Source organism: Leuresthes tenuis, unplaced genomic scaffold (genome assembly GCF_036924035.1).
Source record: "Leuresthes tenuis unplaced genomic scaffold, fLeuTen1.0.hap1 SCAF_17, whole genome shotgun sequence".
Classification (NCBI taxonomy): domain Eukaryota; kingdom Metazoa; phylum Chordata; class Actinopteri; order Atheriniformes; family Atherinopsidae; genus Leuresthes; species Leuresthes tenuis.
The window spans coordinates 19,400,256-19,419,175 of NW_027325371.1; the positions used below are offsets into that span (position 1 = coordinate 19,400,256).

The following is an 18,920-nucleotide window of genomic DNA, read 5'->3' on the forward strand; positions in this document are numbered from 1 at the left end:
CCGTCGAGCTGATGTTGACTCGGGCAGAAACGTGCACGGAAATGGTTCTCAAAAGAGATCCTGAAGAGGTCCTATCCCTTCTGTTTCTCTTTTGAGTTTCCCCCGTGCAGCTCCCAGCAGGTCATCAGAATTGATTTGGGGCCACACCTGCTCGTGTGTCATTGTCTCCAGAATGCTGTCGCTCGGCAGAGTGGACGCTCACATGCTTTTGTCTCGGATAACGTTATTGTTGTTGTTGTGGACGAGGGATTATTTAGATAACTTAGTTAATTAGCGCCTCAGAAGATGTTGAATAAATGTTGAATTTGGTGTCCCGCAGGCCAAGACAAGCCCTTCATATGTCCCGTTTTGTCAGACAGAAAAAAACTACCAACAGCTGGCTCCCTTTCAGATGAAACCATGAAAAACATCATCCAGGTTGCTATGGAGATTTAGTGTTTCCTTATTGGATTTGTTTTTTTGTGTGTTTTAGATCACAGTGCCTTAAGTGAGTGAGTTGAAGAAAGGACCGCTTGTGTGATTATGATAATGATAGTGATGGTGACGATGATCAGAGCTGTCAATAACCGAGAGGCTGCCTGTCGCAGATCTCAGCGGGGCCACAAAGCTGTCCACTCTGACGGACAGCGTTTTATTTGTATATTTATTTATTTTTTTTGTAGTTGCACTTTTAAACCAGACGTGGGAAGTTGCAGAGCTGTCAGCGGATTTGTGTATGATGGGTGTTATTCCCAGCGCAACAGTAAGTGCGTTAGAGTCCCGGGTCGATGTGTTGGCGCCTATAGAAGCCGGCCTCCGGGCGGACGCTGCAGTAACAGCAACGGGGCTGCAGTGCTTGCACTTGTGCACATACAAGTGTAAACTCTGGGAAGAGCTGGCAAAGCAGAGTGAACCATAGCTGTGGCTAAACAATGGCTATTTCTGATTGGCCCAGACTCAGGAAGGAGAAGCAGGAGCCTCAGCACAGATGCAGCCATATAAGGAGATGGGCTGCGGCCTGTGCTCTGATGGACATCACAGTGCACAGGAGGTTTGACTGACTTGAAGGGTGAGTGCTGGTGGTTTTAAAAGAAAAAAAAAAAGGGTGGGGGCGCCCTCTGGCTTTCATCAAGCTTGGCAGGCGAGGATGAAGAGGGGGGGAAAGGGTAGAGGGGGTGGGGGTTGGGGGGGTAAACGCAAGCAGTACTTACTGGAACCACAGGAAAAGACATGGATTTGAAGGAGAGGAATCTGTAAGTACAGTAGCGCATTTCTGTCTCCGGCTGGGCAACTTTTCAGATAGCAGATAGTTCCAGAGACCAGTTGTCATGAATGTGAGTGATTGATGACTTTAGTAGCATCACCACGTGGCTGTCGATTCAGCGTCCCTGCGGCCGGCGTGCGCTTCACTCGGGTGGTTAGAGGCTGGAGTCGGATCACAGACTTGAAAGGCTTGCCGTGAAAAGGCCTCTCCTCCCCCCCTCACCCTCTCTGTGTATGGGGAAACATATGGTGTCACAGGTAACCCAGCTGCTGTTTGTTTGTACGCATGCAAGAGTCGAGAACGCCGACCAATGTCAGACACAAGGTGGTTCCTTTTATTTGTAATATTGAGTCGCTAAAGAAATAACATCTCACTTGATTTGCCGCTCGGGTTGCTTTTTTTTTAAAGATCTTTTTCATATGAACGAATCCCCGTCTGTCTGAATCCCATCTCCCTGTGTCAAAGTGTGGAAAGCTAGTCCTGAAACCAGATTTAACTCAAAACAGTGTCTCATTATTTCCTATAGTTCCTTCTCCCTCCTTCTGTGCCCCCCTCTTATTTTTCCATCATTTCTTTTTTTCCCCTTCACCCCCTCTTCCTTCGAGTACATGATGTTGCCATGTAGGGGAGTGCTGCTCCTTAGTCAGCAGGTCAGGAATGCCGGCACTGGCTTCGGCGTGCACAGCCTTCTGTTTAGATCTAAATCCGCTGACTGTTTTCGTCCGTCTCCGTGTTGATTAGTGTATCAATTTAATCCTTTTTATTCCCTTCCACCGTCTGTGACACGAGCCTCAATGTAACAAACACCTTCGGAGCTTTGTTTGCATGACTAATTGTGTGGGAGAATTGTGTAATGCCACGGTTTGGTTCAGGCTTTGTTTATTCAGCCAGAAAGATTGAAAGGCAAAATAAACAAAGTTGTAAATTCGGGCTTCAGCTGCTCCTCCGGTGTCCTAAATGAGTCCCGGATCAACGCCAGATCTTCGGCGGTTAAAATGTAGCATCTGTTTTCATGGAAAAGCTCAGTTCTCTCAGTGCTCTCTGTGTACTCGTGTTCAGCCTTGACCTCCTTTTCCATTTGTCACTCTATATTTCATTCACTCTGTCTTCTTTCCCTCTGCGCAACACTTTGACTGCGTGCAGTTTGACTCAGATGGGATGTGCTTATAGGACACACCTTTCAGTGGCTTAATGCAGGCTACTGCATGTTTACGAGCCCGCGTGTCTTAACAAGTGCACATAGAAGACTAAACCCAAACCAATGATTTTTTTTATTGGTGTATTATCTCTTTGAACCAGCTTTTGATGGTCCCTCATTTATCACCAGGTGACGAGACCATAGTTGAAGCAAACCACAATCGGCTCTCACACATTTCTTTTAGATTCAGGCTTGCCACAGTGGCAGCTTATGAGTTTCCCAGATTCCTCCAACACCCCCCCCCCCCTCCTTTTTTTTTTTTCTTTGTTGGATTATGCAGCCTTCTCCTCTGCCTTCTCCTATCTGTGGGACTCAGACCCCAGAAGCTATCTGTGCTGCAGTTGAGCCTTTTAGGCTCAGCTGCCTGCTTACAGTGAGCGCGGCCATCAGCGCAAAGAACAGTGAGCTGTCAGGCTAGGCTATAGGATTAGAGAGAGCGCGAGGGAGCCTATTTGCTTTGCGGCATCTTAGTTACTCCGTCTAATTAAAAAGGCTGTGTGGAGACAGTGTGTCTCCAGGCGTCACCCAGCCCAGAGACCAGCCCATAGCAGGGGCCAAACCAGTGGTTAATGGTGTGTTTTAGGCATGTGCGAGTATGGACCGGAAATTATATTTTTATACACGACACATATACACATACAATGTATATTATAGACCATTTTGACGTTGACGTCAGCTGGTATGATTTAATACGCACGCAGAAAAAAATCGCTGGCATCTTTTGAGTTTGAGAATTAGTTTGACTTCACACCAGCATCGATGACAGTGGATTAGTTATTATATTATATTATTTTCATCCAATCCGGTAGTGCAGCCCCGTTAATTGTCTCTTTGCCTTAATATCTCCATGTTCCCCCTCCCTACTACTGGTTTGAGAGGATTCTTGGAACTCTTTTGCAAAGGTAAATGGAGATAAAAACTGTTTCAGCCAGCTTCGTGTACATCTTTTGTTATGTTGACACATTCCAAAAAATGAAAAGGTGTTTAAACGTGGCTTTTCGGAGAATGTAAGAGATTATTGCAGTCACATGAGACAAAGCAATGAGTGTGTCCCCGCAGTACACAGCCACCACCGGGACACGCATTAAAAAGCACTTTGTTGAAACTGGGTAAGGTCCAGGCAACACAGACGATCTGGAATCTTCTTCTTTTTTTTTTCCTCTACCTCTTCGGCTCCCCCTACAGTTCTGGGAGGCTACCATGAAAAACAGATCTCGGTCTGAGCCCTGCACACGCACTGCAATGTGTCGTCATGCTGACAAAGACACCTCGAGAAGTCACCAACTACGTCAAGTGACATCACATGACCTAACAAGAATAAGACTGCATGATTTATATGCTTAAATGTGTGCGATGAACACATTTTATATATTTTAGTGTCATGTATTTCAAGCCAACAGAGAACTTGTTCAAAGGCTGCAGACTTCAGACAGAAGAAGCATTTTAACACAAGGAGAACATATTCATCAGCTGCCCTGAATAGTTTTCTCTTCATTAGCTTAAACCTACACAGCGACAACAAGGACAAATCTGCATGCATCTTGTATTCTATTTTTTATTTTATTTTACCTACAGTAAAATCCAACCTGATGCGTATTCTTGTCCCTATTTTACAAACACCTCTACTTTTTCTTTAGATGGCAATATGCAGCTGTTGATCTTTTGTTGCATACCTCTTACTGACTGACGTTAGCACAGTAGATACTGTGTGGGAGACAAAGATCTTACTTTGGACACTGGCAAGCCGAGCTCACATCAAAGGCAAAACCAGATAGAAATGAGTGCTGCTATATAGGGCAAAGGGCCATAATTGATCCGAAAATGGTGTGAATCATTTTCTGTGACCCTCAGTGTGTAACATGAAAAAGAGAAACCCAACTCGCTGCTGAGTGGTGGTGTGAAGTGGAAAAAACCCCCAAATAACTGTGTTAGACTGACCAAGACCGGACTTTTAAAATGTGTCTAAATGCATCAGTCTGACCGAAATCGTCGGAAATTGAGCTTCTCAAAACCAGACACAAGCACGCCCAGATAATGCGGTTCGGGCCAAATGGGCCGAGGTGCTCTGCGCTTGCTCCAAAGTTCAGTCTTTTTGTTAAAATCGTAAAGTTTATCCATATAACGGTGCAGCCAAGTTCCCAATAAACGCTTTACTCTGCCGCTCCCATCCATCATGCTCCTTTGTCTCTCTTTTACTTTTTGCGTCTTTCTTGGAAAGAGTTCTTTAAGGGGGGGGGGGGGGGGTGCTGTCTAGAGGGTGTGAAATGATTGAGGCACACAGCAGCACAGAGTCCCCACGTACCCAGGCACACAGGAGGAGTGGCAGAGCTGCCATAAAGAATCCATACATGATCCAGCTGCTGATACAGATGTGCCACAGCAGACACACACACACACAAAAAAAAAGGACCCGAGGCAAAGAAGCCGCCGCTCGCACACATTTAACACGGAGCGTATTTCACTGTTCGTAAAACAAGCCAACAATGCCGCCGGAGCTGCAAACGTGTCACGGTGTTAATATCCATCCATCCCAAAAGCATCTCAAACTGTGTATCAAATTTTGTGACTCTTAATAATAGATGCGTGTGCTGTAAATATTTCATGGTCGGCTGACTGAAAACACATGCCTGTCAGAGATATGGAGGTAGAGCGCGGGGGGAGGGGGTAATACACAGGGAGCGAGGGAGTGACTGAAGGAGAGAGTGAAATTTGATAGTAGGAATTTTAACCCCCTCATTCTGGCTCCATCACGATGCTGCAGCCGCTGCAAAAGGCTCACTGAGAATACATCTTCATTTGCCTCTGCCTCTTCTTTTCCTCCCCCTCCCTCCCTCCCTCCCGCAGGGCTCTCAGGATTCGACCGGAGGACAGGAGGCTTTGGTAGCCCCACCCTTTTCAACCTTCCCTCCTCCACCCCCTCCTCAAAACGGGCTACCGGGAACGGAGTTTGGCCCGGGGGCGATGTACGGCGCTGGGGGCCAAGGTGCATCTGAGGTTGGGGCTGGCGCTAATGGAGCCACTGCTGCGGCCAACAACAACGTAAGCACTTTGTCTTCGGAAAGCCTTCGCTGGTTGTCCTCTCAGTTGTTGAGATATTCTTTTGCAGGGTTGATATTATTTGATTTGGCAGCATTTTTTGTTCCTCTCCTCTCTTTTGTCTGCCGTCTGTAGGACATTTTATACACGAATAGCGGTTTAGTACATTTCTTTTGATTTATCTTCCATTTGCGCCAGCATCGAGTGGAAGGTTTCCAGCCACACATAGATCAATTTCTTTTGCATGAGTTGCCGTATAATTTGACACAGGGCTTCAAGTAAAGTTACTGTAACATCCACTCTTTCGTTTGATGGCCAAAGACCTGCAGCTCTGATAACATTCCTATCAGCTGCTTTGTGTTTGATGCCCTTTAGCACATGTCAGCTTGCTAGCACCTGCAGACGATACTGTGGTGGAAATAATTCACGTTGCTCTTGCTAAACAGCAGCGTGTCAGCATAGTACCTCTGAGCGTATAAACTTGCTGACTTGAGCAAAAAGCTCATACTGCATAGAAACCATTTCAGCCCCAACATTCCATAAATTGTCTGAAAAAAAAAAAAACAGACACTCATCTGTTCCAATCTGCTCAGCTGTCTATACTCGCCACTTAACTTATTTTTTTTGTAGATATAGATCTAAACTTGCTCAGGTGCTGCGTAGTTCCAAATGTAGCAGAGATTGGGTTATACAAGAGATCAAGCAGCTTGTATCCAGCGAGAGAAAATCTAATTAAGGAGTTGAATCTGAGCTCCAACTTGCCAAAGTAACTTTACCTATTTTGCATTCCTTCTCCTCTCCAATTAAACAAAAAAAAAAAAGGGAAAGACAGAAGAGACGTCTCAGGGTGAGGCAGGAGTGCAGTGCGGTGCGGGAGGGACGGGAGCGGGAGGCTCCGTAGGAGACTCCTCAGAGGCCAAAGGGACTCCCAAACGCCTTCACGTCTCAAACATCCCGTTCCGCTTCCGGGACCCGGACCTCAGGCAGATGTTTGGGGTAAGAATTTTCATGTTGAGTGGTCTCATTTTTAGCAGGATCAATAGATCAGTCTAGTAACCCTGGTGCTCCACTGTGGGGGTACTGTGGCTGAGTCAAATGAGCACAAAGAAAATACACTCATGGGGGTCCTCTCAATGCTTGAGAGGCTAAGTGACTATGTGTGTCAGTGTGTTAGCATGAGTGACAAAATGGGAGGAAAAATGGGACAGAGCAGAGTTCAATTCCACAGAAAAGAAAAACACTGAAGCTGTTTTCTGTGTAATAGTGACCCCTAGTGCTCAGTAGCTGTAATACCGCTCTCACAGCCAGGCTTTAAGATAGAGATTACATGCTTGTTTTCATGCGTTTGTTCATTTCTTTCCTCAAATTTCTTTGCAGCAATTTGGGAAGATTTTGGATGTAGAGATTATTTTCAATGAGAGAGGCTCAAAGGTAAGTGCACAGCAGCCATTTGTCTTCCTGAAATGACAACCGTTGAATAACAGAATGTAATCTGTGACTCTACGGCGGTGCAAAGCACCCCAGTGTCCAGAGATCCACTGATTCTCGCTCAGCAGCCCCATCCCGCCTCTTTAACCTCTGCTGTGTACCACAGGGTTTTGGCTTTGTGACATTTGAAAACAGCGCAGACGCAGAGAAAGCCAGGGAAAAGCTCCACGGCACACTGGTGGAAGGTCGTAAGATAGAGGTAATTTTCCTGTCTGCCTCTCTCGCTTCGTCTCTCCTCTGTCTTCTCTCTGTGCTCCCATCATAATTCTGCTTGATCACTGACTGCCAGCTAGCTCCCACCCTCCCTTATGTGACATGCTCTGATGCAGCCCATTGGTATCCCACTCCCCAGTCCTCTGCAGTATGTTTTCTTGTTTTTGTAAATCTAAAGAGACTTGTTTCCTTATTTTGTGCAATGTTTTTTGTTTATGTGGTGTGAATGATCGAGGGAGGAGGGGGGGTGCAAGAACACGACAAGATTAAAGCATGCATCCTACTTTTATTCTGCGGCATTGTTTTCACATTAACCTACTGCCTCTTCACCTTTTTTGTTCATTTATTTTTTGTTTTTCCTCCCCCCACTGATGCACAACGTGTCACCACACTGATGTTGCCACTTCTCATGCAACAATTGGAATGATGTTTGTGTAGCTGGCACCGGAGGGCACGAGAGGAACTCAGTCAAAGGATGATGCATGGCAGATTGCTGTCAGATGCTCTTATTTTCTTCCCCAGTGTGGAAATCCCTCTTGTGTTCCCCTCTCCCAGTGCTGTGGCTGTACGGATGTGACAGCAAATGGCTCCTGGTGCAACAGCAGCATGCCGGGAATCACAGCAATACTGACGCATGCTCACTTTATGGAAGTCGGGATTTTCCAATGAACTGTACACTTGATTTTTTTATGTTGGTGTGTGTGCTTCAAGGTTGTTGATTTTTCTGTTCTTACCTATTCATTTTTTTATGTTTAACTGAAGCATGTGCTGACTTTTTTTGAAAGCAGGTTTTTTTTTTTCCCCTTGTCCTTATTTAATTGGGGTTTTCAGCCAGTTATCCATATTCAATCGCTTGACTTAAGCCACTTTAAGCCAGGATTTCTGCATGGGCTTACTGTGGTGATTTCCTTGTGGTGTGTGGGTGTGTGTGTGTGTGTGTGTGCGTGCGTGTCAGTTCCTGCATGATGGACGAGGCTGGGCGCTTTTAGTCATGTACTCTCGGTTCTGCTGCAGTGTGGTTGGGAATGAAAGGCGGCCACCTGCATCCACAGGGTACCACACTCTCTGCCACCTCCACCTTCAGTCAATCAGCAAGCTGAGTGGATGCTGATGGAGGCAGCTTGCCCTGCATCAGTGTCACCCATCAACAACCTGTGTTGTCCCTGGCATTGCTTTAACCTGACTCTGTTTCTCTTCGAGTCGTGCATGACATCAGTCACTTTTCTCAAGCAGAGCGAGGTTTGTCCTTGTCTTTTTTGTGTTTTTTTTTGTTTGTTTTTTTCTCCCTCCCAGTTGTCACTTTGCATGTAATCTGTTGTACTCCAGCAGTGGTGATGGTTTGTAGCAAGTCAAGCATCAGCAGCATGGTGGGCCGGCAGCAGGAGTGTGTAGAGTGTGTTTCTTCCTGTCTGTTTATGGTGCATGAGCTTGGAGAGACGAAAGGCTGGCGCAGGACAAACCGTGGATTTGTGTTTACACATTCTTTCATCCAAGGAGAAAGGGACATTTCTATTTGAGGCGATGCTCTCTGGCAGTTCTCCTCTCTCGCAGATGTTGCTGCAGTGACTCTTGCTTTCGTTGGTCGTATGATTTCAGAGTTTGTTGAAGTGTTTGTTTTCAGAGATGAAGATGACAACAGATGACATGACAAATCATGCTATTCAGTGTTGTTGCAATTCAGAAGCTCTGAAATATAGGCCGACCGTATGTAGAATTTGGTAGCATTACTGTGTGATTACAGTTTGCTTTGATTCACTGGCATGGGTTCAGCTGATGAAGCCTTGGTGTGCATGGTTGATATTGTAATATGGATATTCTGTAGCCTAACTGAGGCTGTGCTGTAGACAGATGCATGTTTATAGTGTATTGCCGTTTTGCTTAGTTTATATCGGTGATGGGGCACTTGATTTACTGTAAGTGTTCAGTTAGCATGAAGTCAGCTGCACCTGAGTGCCGTGTAGTCTCGTTTCACTTGGGAAAAGGCTGAACTGATGAATGATTTCCAGAGGAATGCTGTACTTATATAGACCGTTTTCTTTGTTTTCCTTTTGCTCCAACTCTCGGTGCATGACAGTGGAAGTTGGTTGTAGTTGCTGCCCATAGTGTGCATGTCTGTAGCCTCTGTCAACAAGAATAGAAAGAGAAATGTTGCACTCCAAGTTACACTGTACTTTTCTTTGTCTGGGATAAAACTCTGCGCTTTGAAGAAGTCAGTTTCCTGTGCGCTTCCATGTAAGTGGCCCAACTACAGTCTCTCTATCTGCTTCTCATTCATCCCATCTCATGATCATTCACTCTATATATAGCGTCCCACAGGCCTATATATATATCGGCGAGACGGTGTGTATTTTAGAATGCACTCAGAAACATACGCCTGTCATTCATCTCCACCCATCCATGGCTGTCTTTGGGATGGTGTGTATGCCGTGACATAAAACAATGCTCCCTCATCATGCAGCTGCATCTGCCTGCCATGGCCAGGAACATTTTTGGTGTTCATTGACGTGTGATGTTTCTGGCAAAGATGATAAAAGATGAACCATTTGCACAGATATTGTGTCTCTTAGTTATTTAAAGTGCACCGGGGTCTTTGCCTTTTCTCCCCCGGGTTTTGGCACACTCGTTGTCGTCCTCGTGCAGCTCGCAACAGTTCACAGGATTTGATTTTTAATGTTGGCGCTAACCGTTCTTCTTCTTGCAGGCGTTTGGTCTGTGAAAACAGCTCTTATCGGTAGGTGGTCCCACAGAACAATACTGTTTTGTCCACGGAACTTAATTTCAATAGTTTTTTCCTCCCCCTCTGTTTATCAATAAGAACGTTAAGGTCACAGTGTGTGCTGACTATCCGTTCCAATTAATTGTGTCCGTGATCATTTTGCACAATGGAAATTTTTCCAAATAGTGGAAGCCTGCCAAAACCAGGATATTTGCATTGAAAATGAAATCCTGTCATCTGAGGAATGCACTGCACCACCAACACGCCCACAGAGGAGACCTGGTCAATCCTCCTGCCAGTCACCATGTGTGTTTGTGGTTGATCTGTGTTGCTGGAGTGTTTGGGCGGGCCGGGGTGAGGCGACGGCTCCTCCGCAGCGCAGAGTTTTAGTCGGATATTGCAACACAGTAGTGCAGAAACAGCTGAGGCGTGTGTAGCAGCCCTGCATGCAGCGTCAGTGAGCGTGCGGGGCGACTGAGTAAGGAGTGTCATCGCCGCATGGATGTGTCTGAGGAACCGGATGAGGTGGCGTCGTGCCTGTGGTTCTGCATGCCCTGACCGTGTTTATCCTCACCGACCAGTCTGCTGCCACACACTCCTTAATGGGACACAGTTTGCCTTCAGCTCACTCTGGCCTCCAGTCACTTATTTTCATTCATCATAACAAAGAAAAATGCTTCAAATTTAAGTCAAACTCTACATCGTGATTATTGGATTGGCGATGGCCTGAGTTTAAGGCTCACCTGTTGCTACTTCCCCCTCCCCCACAGTTTTGGAACTTTTTGTGACTGCATGTTGCTCCACAAAGGAATAATGGATGATATGTGAGCTTATCCACGCGTGTTTGCTTTGTGTGTGTGTGTGAGTGAAAATGTAGAAAAGATTGAAAGAAAGGGGGAAAGAGAGCTTGAACTTTGCCCTTTTCAGCCCTCATCATTCTTTCTCTCTCAAATGTACCTTCATTTTCTTCTTGCCAGTCGAGTTTGTCTTTGTGTCACTTCTAAAGTTAGATTCGAAATGATCGTGTCCTTTTTTTTCTTTAGTTTTCCTTTCATGCCGTCATCTCTGCCTTATTTTTCTCTGTATTTCATTTCAGTGTCCTTTTGTTTGACTGTCCTTCGGCGTGTTCTTTTTGTGGTGACTGGTGAAAACTGGAAATCACGGTCCCTCCACCCATGCCCAGTGTCCAAACTCACGCTCGCCTCTTCGTGGTGTAACTGTACCACACGGGAACATCTAACCAAAAAAAGAGCCCCTCTTATTCTTCTTCTGACCGTAACGCCCCGCGCAGCGATAAACCAACCTTTGCTATTCTTCTCTTATGATGACGGGTGTTATGAATTTCTGTCTGCTCTTCCCACTTTTCCTTCTAGATGTTCCAATTTGCGGCATTTTTATTCATTTATTTATTGATTTATTTATTTATTGATGGTAGCGGAAGTGTTTTTTTTTTGGGTACAGGCGAGTTCAACCCATAAATTCATCCTTTGCTACCGTGTTTTTTTGTTCTCTAGAGCACCAAAAACACCTTTCTCCTGCTGGTCAGATTGATGTAATGACGGTCAGGGCATCGAGAGCTAGCATCCCCTCTCCTTTCTCTTCCTCTCTCTTCTTCCTCTCGGTCTCTTCTGAGCTGTGACACTGCTGCTATCAGGTTTTTTGTTTTACTTGGGGGGGCAAGGAGGGGCGGGGGGGACATTTAGGTTTCTTTTGTTACGAGGATTATTTGTTCCTTTATTTATTATATTTTTTCTGTTTCCCTGACGACTTCTGTGTGTTGTTGTCAGTCTCCACGGTAACCACTCGCTGTTTCTACGGCAACGGTAAGTTGTGTACAAACATCACTGATCTGATCCCTTGCCATCCACCCCTTTAAAGGGGCATTTTGACACAGTATTTATGCACAGCCCACTGTGAAGTTACTGCTTCAGTCTTTACATTTCCACGTGCCAAATGATTTCAGTGTGACAGGCTCATGATGTAGTGTGATGCCCCCCCCTTACTACCCTCCAGAGACACTATTGGTTTTATTTAAGCCAGTACACAGACAGATGGACACGACACATTTCAGCATAGTGCATCCTCTAGCAATTATTTCTTTCTTTTTTTTATTTTCCACATGCCCGTTCCTACCACGTCATTAACACCTTACCGGTAATCACCCTCCTTTATGCAATTAATTCTCCATCGGGCTCAGTATTTCGTAGTATTCATCTTCTCAAGCGATTGGGGGGGGAATCAGCAGAAATGATGCAAAGCTTTGTGCCCTTTTGCTGCCTGTGATTGCTTTGAGTGAATGCAGAGCCGCAGGGCAAATAAGACTGCTCTTCTTTTTTTTTTAAACTTTTTTTTTTTTTAGATTTTTTTTGGGTTTTGTGTTGTTGTTTTTTTTTTAGTTCTACTGACCCTGAATGCTTTTGGCATAGATATTTGACAGTTGGACGAGCATTTGAGGGGGAAAACAAACAGAAAAAAAGACACATGACACATTGAGGAAAAAGGGGCTAAAGGTTGGGGTCGATGCTCGACGGGAGGCCCGCCGACGCCTCTGCACACCTTGTTGCACACAGTCAGAGCCTGTCTTTCCTGCCAAGACACAAAGACTTAACACATGCCTCCCCTTAAGGGAACTAATTGGATCTATTTAAATCAGGATCTTTTTTCTAATTATTGTTATTCATGTTGAAACTAAAGCTTTATGTAGAAGCTGTTTTTCCAGATCTGGGCTCGGTTGCACCTGTTCTTCATAAGTCTGTGACTACATATGATTGGAAAGTCCTTTCATGGTTAAACTTGTTATTTTTGTGTGATTTGCTGAATATGGTTGCACCATTAAGATTTTTTTATTTATTTATTTTTCCTCCCCCATTCTTCCAAATGTGCAAATCGATTGCCGAGAAGCATCCGTAGCTGCAGGGGTGAGCACTCGGCGGCTTTCTAGCTGTCGTCTTTGATTTGTAATCCGAAGACGTGAGAAAGAAAAGCTGATTGGGGAAGGGGAAAAGAAAAAAAAAATGAATTCCACTAATCCCCAAATATGTTATACGCTTGCCTTGGGTGGGTTTGCCTGTTTTCTGAGAAACGCAGTGGAAACTCATCAGCTGTTTGCTGTCTGAGCCTGCAAACAAGAAAACTCATGACTGACCAGTCTTCTGATATCATTTATCAAATCTTCCCAGAGGTGGAAGTAAGTCCCAATGAAGAGCTCTCTCCATTTTCCTATTGGATTTAATTTTGTTCCTCCTCTCATTTCTGGTTAGGACAACTGCCGGCCCGTGCCGCTGATCAGCCGGGCGGCTTATTCGCTTCAGATCAGCCATTTTAAACGTCACATTTCCTTCCTCTTTAAAAAGATCACTTGAGATTTGCTTTGAGCTCTTGCCACCTCGCGTCACAGCTGTGGTCGCTCTGTGTTAAATTGGAATGTTCTTTCTCTGCCTTCATGGGCAGAAATTCTGGGATAGACCTCAGCCTCTGGCAGTCCTCCACAAGATAAAGAAGATATCATATAGCTGATAGATATGTGGGTTCTAAATGGCTCATATTTGAGAAAACAGAGTTTTTGCTGTTGCTTCAGTCGTGCAACAGCTGATGGTGACTTTGTGTACCTTTGACATTGATCATCATCAGCTTCCTTAACCATAATTAATATAAACTTGGAATGCTGGATTTCTCATTTTTTTTTTTTTTTTTTTAAATCAACCGGTTAAACAGATCAAAAGTAGTCCAAGGATGAAGAGCTGGTGCAACTGGCTTCTGGTCACTCACCAAATCAGCCAGTTTTGTGTAACCATATGCATTTCTAAACCGATATGGGGTTTACCTCGCTGTTTTTGGGTCTCTTCTGCTGCCTTTTTGTTTTTTCTTTTCCTTTTGGTTTGGTTTTCTTGTAGTGGACTGTCTGTGTATTAGTAGTTGTAGTAGTAGTCATAGTGTTCTGGTCTTAGTTTGTGACACACAGTTTTAATGCCTGGCATAGTGTCTCATGTTTATTTTGTTTCTCTCCTTTTTTGGGAATGAGGACTGCTCTCTTTCTTCACTCTCCTTCTCTGTCTCTCTCTCTCTCCCCCCTCTCTGTATCTCTCTCTGTCTCTCGGTTCCCTCCATCCTTTGGTGCTCTGTTTCTCAACCCACCACATATGATGAGATTTTCAGGAGAATGGTCACCAAATCTAATTGCTTTATTTGAATGATGCACCTTGGTATATCTATTTTGTTTTAAACAGTAATTGTTCTTGTTTTTTTTTGTGTTGCTAATGTGAACTTTCTCCCTTTTTCTCTTCACTCCATCTTTATGTTTTCCTGTTTTTGAATATGGACTGGCTCTGTCTCTTTACCTCTCACCTGCATCCCTTACTCTTAACTTACCTGTCCCATCTATGTGTTTGACGTGGGAGTGCTGCGGTTGTTTTGATTGGTCTCTACGCTGCATCCAACGCTTGCTGATTGGCTGAAATTTCATTTGTTTATTTTGATTTGTTACTCACTCTCGGTCATGTGATGCGCCCATATATGGCTGTGTGTAATTTCTGTGTTATATGATTATTGATTTTGTCAAACAAATGTTTTTGCACCCCCTCTTTCTCTCCCTCTCTTTTGTATTTGGTTAAAAATATATATTTACATTCTTTTAGGTACGTAAACCCCACAAGTTTGGTTACATATGGAAATGTGATTTGATTTTGTCTGGGTTTATCGTCCAGGCCGGACTGGGAGGGCAAAAGTGGGATGAGAAAAGATGAATGCCTCTATGAATCATTTACACTTTTGAGATTTGCCTTCCTTACTGGTCTCTGTTGACTTGCATGTGCTCCTGGCGACCCAGTTTCATTAATCTAGCACCACTCAAAGCCTCATATTGCTCTCTGCATACACAGACCCACCTTTAATACGGGCTGACCCTGTTGGTGTTAACTCGCCCACGTCAAACGTGAGCAGAAGTGAACCAAATTCTCCTCACTTATTATGAGCACGCCGACACTAATTTGACGCCTTTGCTCGATTTACATTTCAGAATGTTTCCACTCGGCTTGTGTCAGACAGCTAGCCAGGCTAAGCTAATTGAATCATTTGCCACTGACCTTGTCATCTGCAATGAGGGAAAAATGAGGTAAACCTCATTTCCATTTGAATGAAGCGCTGCAGATAAAAGAACATGACTCACAGGGGGGGCGTTGCGTGCTGCAGTCGAGGCTTTAATGGTCCTCTAAATGGGAGTGCGGCGTGCATGCACACGACACGAGTACTCTCATTCCTCAGTCTCTCACGCTCCCCCTTTTTTGTCAGACGCAAGCGCACACTCTCTGCTCATCTCGCCAAAAAGGTCATTAATCTTTAGCTCGCCACACAGTCGAATGTGCAACTCGGACAGTGTGGGTTATTACCGTCTCCCTCTCTTAAAGCCCATCAAAGGTAGATGAGGGATAGATCAAGGGGCCGGAGAGGGAGCCTTTGAAGCTCAGAGAGGAGATTATCAGCCATCTTGGATTGAAAGGCCTGAGCATTAGTCTTTAAATGTCAGCGAGCATCCACAGCACATACGCTCACACACACACACACACACACGCCTAAAGATGCCACAATAGTTTCACCTGCACATGCAGAAAAAAAAGTACAGCTCAGTTTCCTTTGCTGTGCCACCCTTTCACATACCCCCCCCCCCCCCCCCCCCCCCCCCCCCCTCCATGGTGAATCACCAAACCTCTACTGCGCAGCTTGCTTTTTATTGCATGACTGAAAAATTGATTTTAACAATCTCCATCCACTTTTACACCCAAACATAGACATGCACTCCAGCAAAAACAGCCAGAACCAGTTAGCAGCCCCGTCCCTGGTATAGTACAGCGCCAACGAGTTGTACATTCAGCCAGCGATGTGATGCTTCACTATCTTTTAGATTCTCCTTTTACGAGTGTGCACAGAATGCAGCTCCTGATGTCAGGTGAAAGAACCTGAATTCTTTACCAGGAACTAACCCCCCCCCTCCCAAAAAAAAAAAAAGGAAATAGTCACATCCACGATGTCGGTGGGCTAGCAGCCAAGTTTAAGCCAGCTCTGATGTCATTATTTGTGCACTTTGACGACAAAAACACGAACTGCTTAGAGCAGGATGACTGAAACTGAAAATGAGATGTGTACACAGCCGAATTGGCGCTCACGCTGAATGACTTCATCATTCAATTTTAATGACCCAGCAGCTGTAGATCAGCTCGGAGAATATACAGTTGTCAGTCTCAAAATAAAAAAAACGTGCAAAACGTGCAAAGACTGGAGGCAGTCAACAGCCTCATCATAGCAACAGGCATGTTCAGTGTAATGTTACTGTAAAAGCAAACATATACATCGGCCTTGGCCAACATTTGATTTTCTGTGCTAATTTTCTTTCCTTTTGCCGAGTTCTTGTGTCTGTGCGCTTGACTGTCTCCTCCTCCATCCCCAGGTGAATAACGCCACCGCCAGGGTGATGACTAACAAGAAAATGGTCAGCCCCTACCCTAATGGAGAGGCTCTCAGCACGCTGCCCTATGGTAACAACCACAATGACACACACTAACAGTGAGCCCTAGCAGGCCGACTAACCCAAACAGCACGGGGAGAGGCAGCGAGTGTCTCCTCCTCGTCTCTGCTGCTCGTTTGAACTGTTTGCTCGGCACCTAACTCAAGGGGGGAACCAGCGTTAATATGCAGACAACTTAACAAAGACCGGGTTATCTTTTAAGAAATGGGAGGTGGCATAAAAAAATGTTCACACTACTGTATGTGGGACTCGACCGTCTTTAAACTGGATTATTTTCCTTTTCCTCTCTGTGCCTATCAGCAGGGTGGAAATTGAGTCCTATGGTGGGTGCTGTATACGGACCGGAGATCTACGCAGGTGAGACCGACCTCCGTCTGTCGGCCGACTGCAGAGATCTGCAGCCACATTTATATTTCAGACACATGCTGAAGTGCTTCTGAGCAGTCAGTATCTTACCTGCAGTCAGAGTGCTCTCAGTTTGCAGAACTGGAGACGAGTCCGAACGCCGAGCTCCGAACCCACAATGTAGCGTTCGCTCAAAGCGCTTTTAAATTTGAGGTTTGGGGTTGTCATGGCAGCCTTCTGAGTAGCTTTTAGCTTAGCTTGCCTGGCAGGAAACCTTCTGACTCTCCAAACTGAGAGAGCTTTGACTACTAAAAGCAGGACTCTGACGGCTCATTTGTACTTAATAGCGCCGCTTACAACTAATTTTACCTTTAATTTGTGCTGGGACACTCAATATTTTCTAGTCTTTCTCTCTAAATTTACTGTTGTCATTCTCCCTCTCCTCCTCCCTCACCCCCCCTCCTCACCACCAGTCCCAGGCTTCCCCTACCCCTCGGCGGCGGCGGCGGCCACGACAGCAGCCGCAGCGTTTCGCGGTGCCCACCTCCGGGGCCGGGGCCGTCCCGTTTACAGCGCCGTGCGGGCTGCCGTGCCTCAGCCGGCCATCCCTGCCTACCCTGGGTAAACACAAACCCGACACTTTATAAGCAACATCGGTGGACTTCACACGCACTGAGGCTGCTCTAGATAGAACATTCTAGAAATAGAAAAGTCAGAAATCAGTGCGGTGTCGTGCTTAAGTAAATCTGTTGAGCAACACTTCCACAAAGCATTTTTCCAAAGTCTGTTTGACCAGGTCTCTGTCGAACACAGCTGTGCTCATGGACATTACTCCCTCCTCACCCTTTTCAGCAGTCCAGTTTGGCAGACAGTCAGTCACTTCATAAGCTTTTCAGTGGAGTGTGACAAACTGATGGGATTTCATTTGAATAAACACACAGATACCGCAGTCAGCAGATTTGCATAAGCACACACAAATCTCATCTAGTCATTATACAGACGCAGTCACCTTGTACACAGATTTGCTACAAGTGACTCACTTTTGCTGTGATGTTTTTATTCATTTATTTTTTCCCCTTCACTATGTGTACTGTGCATGTTTTTGTTGTGGTTAATGGGGGTTGTGACTGCTATGATTTTCTGATAAAAGCAGAATTGACTGATTAATTGCCTAGTGGTTCCTTACTATGATGATTAAACTTAGCTAATGGAGGTGAACTGGGGGTGGGGGGGTGGAGGAAATACTCTTTCTGAATCTGCTCCACTGAAAACTACACCTCCCAGGCACCATTTCCTATAAAATGACCCAATCAAAGTGGCCTTTATTGCCTTGGTTTTTCTTGTAGCTGGGGAACAATAGCAGTTTATGGTCTCATTTCAGTTGACTGAACTTAACGTATGAGCCCCACGAGTGCATTGTTTAATGCTTTTAGTTGCACATGTGGAGCTTCAGTGGAAGTCGTATTTCCTCTGCATGCTGCATGGGTGTGAAATAACCACTTTTTTCTCTTTCTGTCTCTTCCATCCTCTCTCTTCCTGTTCTCTCTCTTGTTTTTGCTGTGTTGTGATCCTCATCCACCCTGGGTTTTGGGACTGTGCACCATTCCGTTTGCACCCCCCCCCCCCCCCGTCCCACACTTCCTCCCCTCTCTCTTGTCTCTGCTCTGTTCTCCTCCTCTCAGCGTGGTGTATCAGGATGGGTTTTACGGAGCTGCAGACTTGTATGTAAGTAGATTCACTTCCACCCAACACGACATCTCTGTCCCTCCCCCTCACGGCTTTCTCCAGCTTTTCCTTATTTTTTTATTTAGTTTTATTTCCTCTTGGGGTGATTCTGCATGTGCATCCAGCCACGCGCTGCACAGAGCTGCCTACATAATGGTGAATTCATGGTGCTGAAGTGGATCCGCAGATGTGCACAATATTCACTGATATATAAGCCAATTTGTGGCAGGAGATTCTTTTTGTTGAGATGGGGGGAAAAAAATGCATATTTTGGAATTTGTTCACCAAGTGGGACAAAATGAGGCCGTGCGAGTTTTAAAATAATATCATCAGAGTAAGAAAAGAAACAAAAGTGACATCTTAATGATGGGATGGAGGACTTCAGACACCAGTACAAAGGCTGCTCTGTAGGCGGATGCGGCAGCGTGTGAACAACAAG

The 18,920-nt window shown here is 45.3% G+C and overlaps 1 protein-coding gene across 6 annotated transcripts in view; it reads left to right on the forward strand.

Moving 5' to 3' along the window:
* LOC140272621 (RNA binding protein fox-1 homolog 2-like) overlaps positions 1-18,920 on the forward strand; it is a 46,140-nt gene that overhangs the window by 19,422 nt on the left and 7,798 nt on the right. For 3 of the 6 annotated variants that reach the window (XM_072368005.1, XM_072368008.1, XM_072368009.1), the window contains 8 exons: positions 5,286-5,480; positions 6,300-6,473; positions 6,855-6,908; positions 7,072-7,164; positions 16,334-16,421; positions 16,712-16,768; positions 17,230-17,377; positions 18,439-18,481. In XM_072368005.1, coding sequence (XP_072224106.1) covers positions 5,286-5,480; positions 6,300-6,473; positions 6,855-6,908; positions 7,072-7,164; positions 16,334-16,421; positions 16,712-16,768; positions 17,230-17,377; positions 18,439-18,481 — 852 coding nt within the window. The remainder of the gene's footprint in view (positions 1-5,285; positions 5,481-6,299; positions 6,474-6,854; positions 6,909-7,071; positions 7,165-16,333; positions 16,422-16,711; positions 16,769-17,229; positions 17,378-18,438; positions 18,482-18,920) is intronic. The other 3 variants (XM_072368006.1, XM_072368007.1, XR_011907958.1) reach the window with 3 other exon arrangements.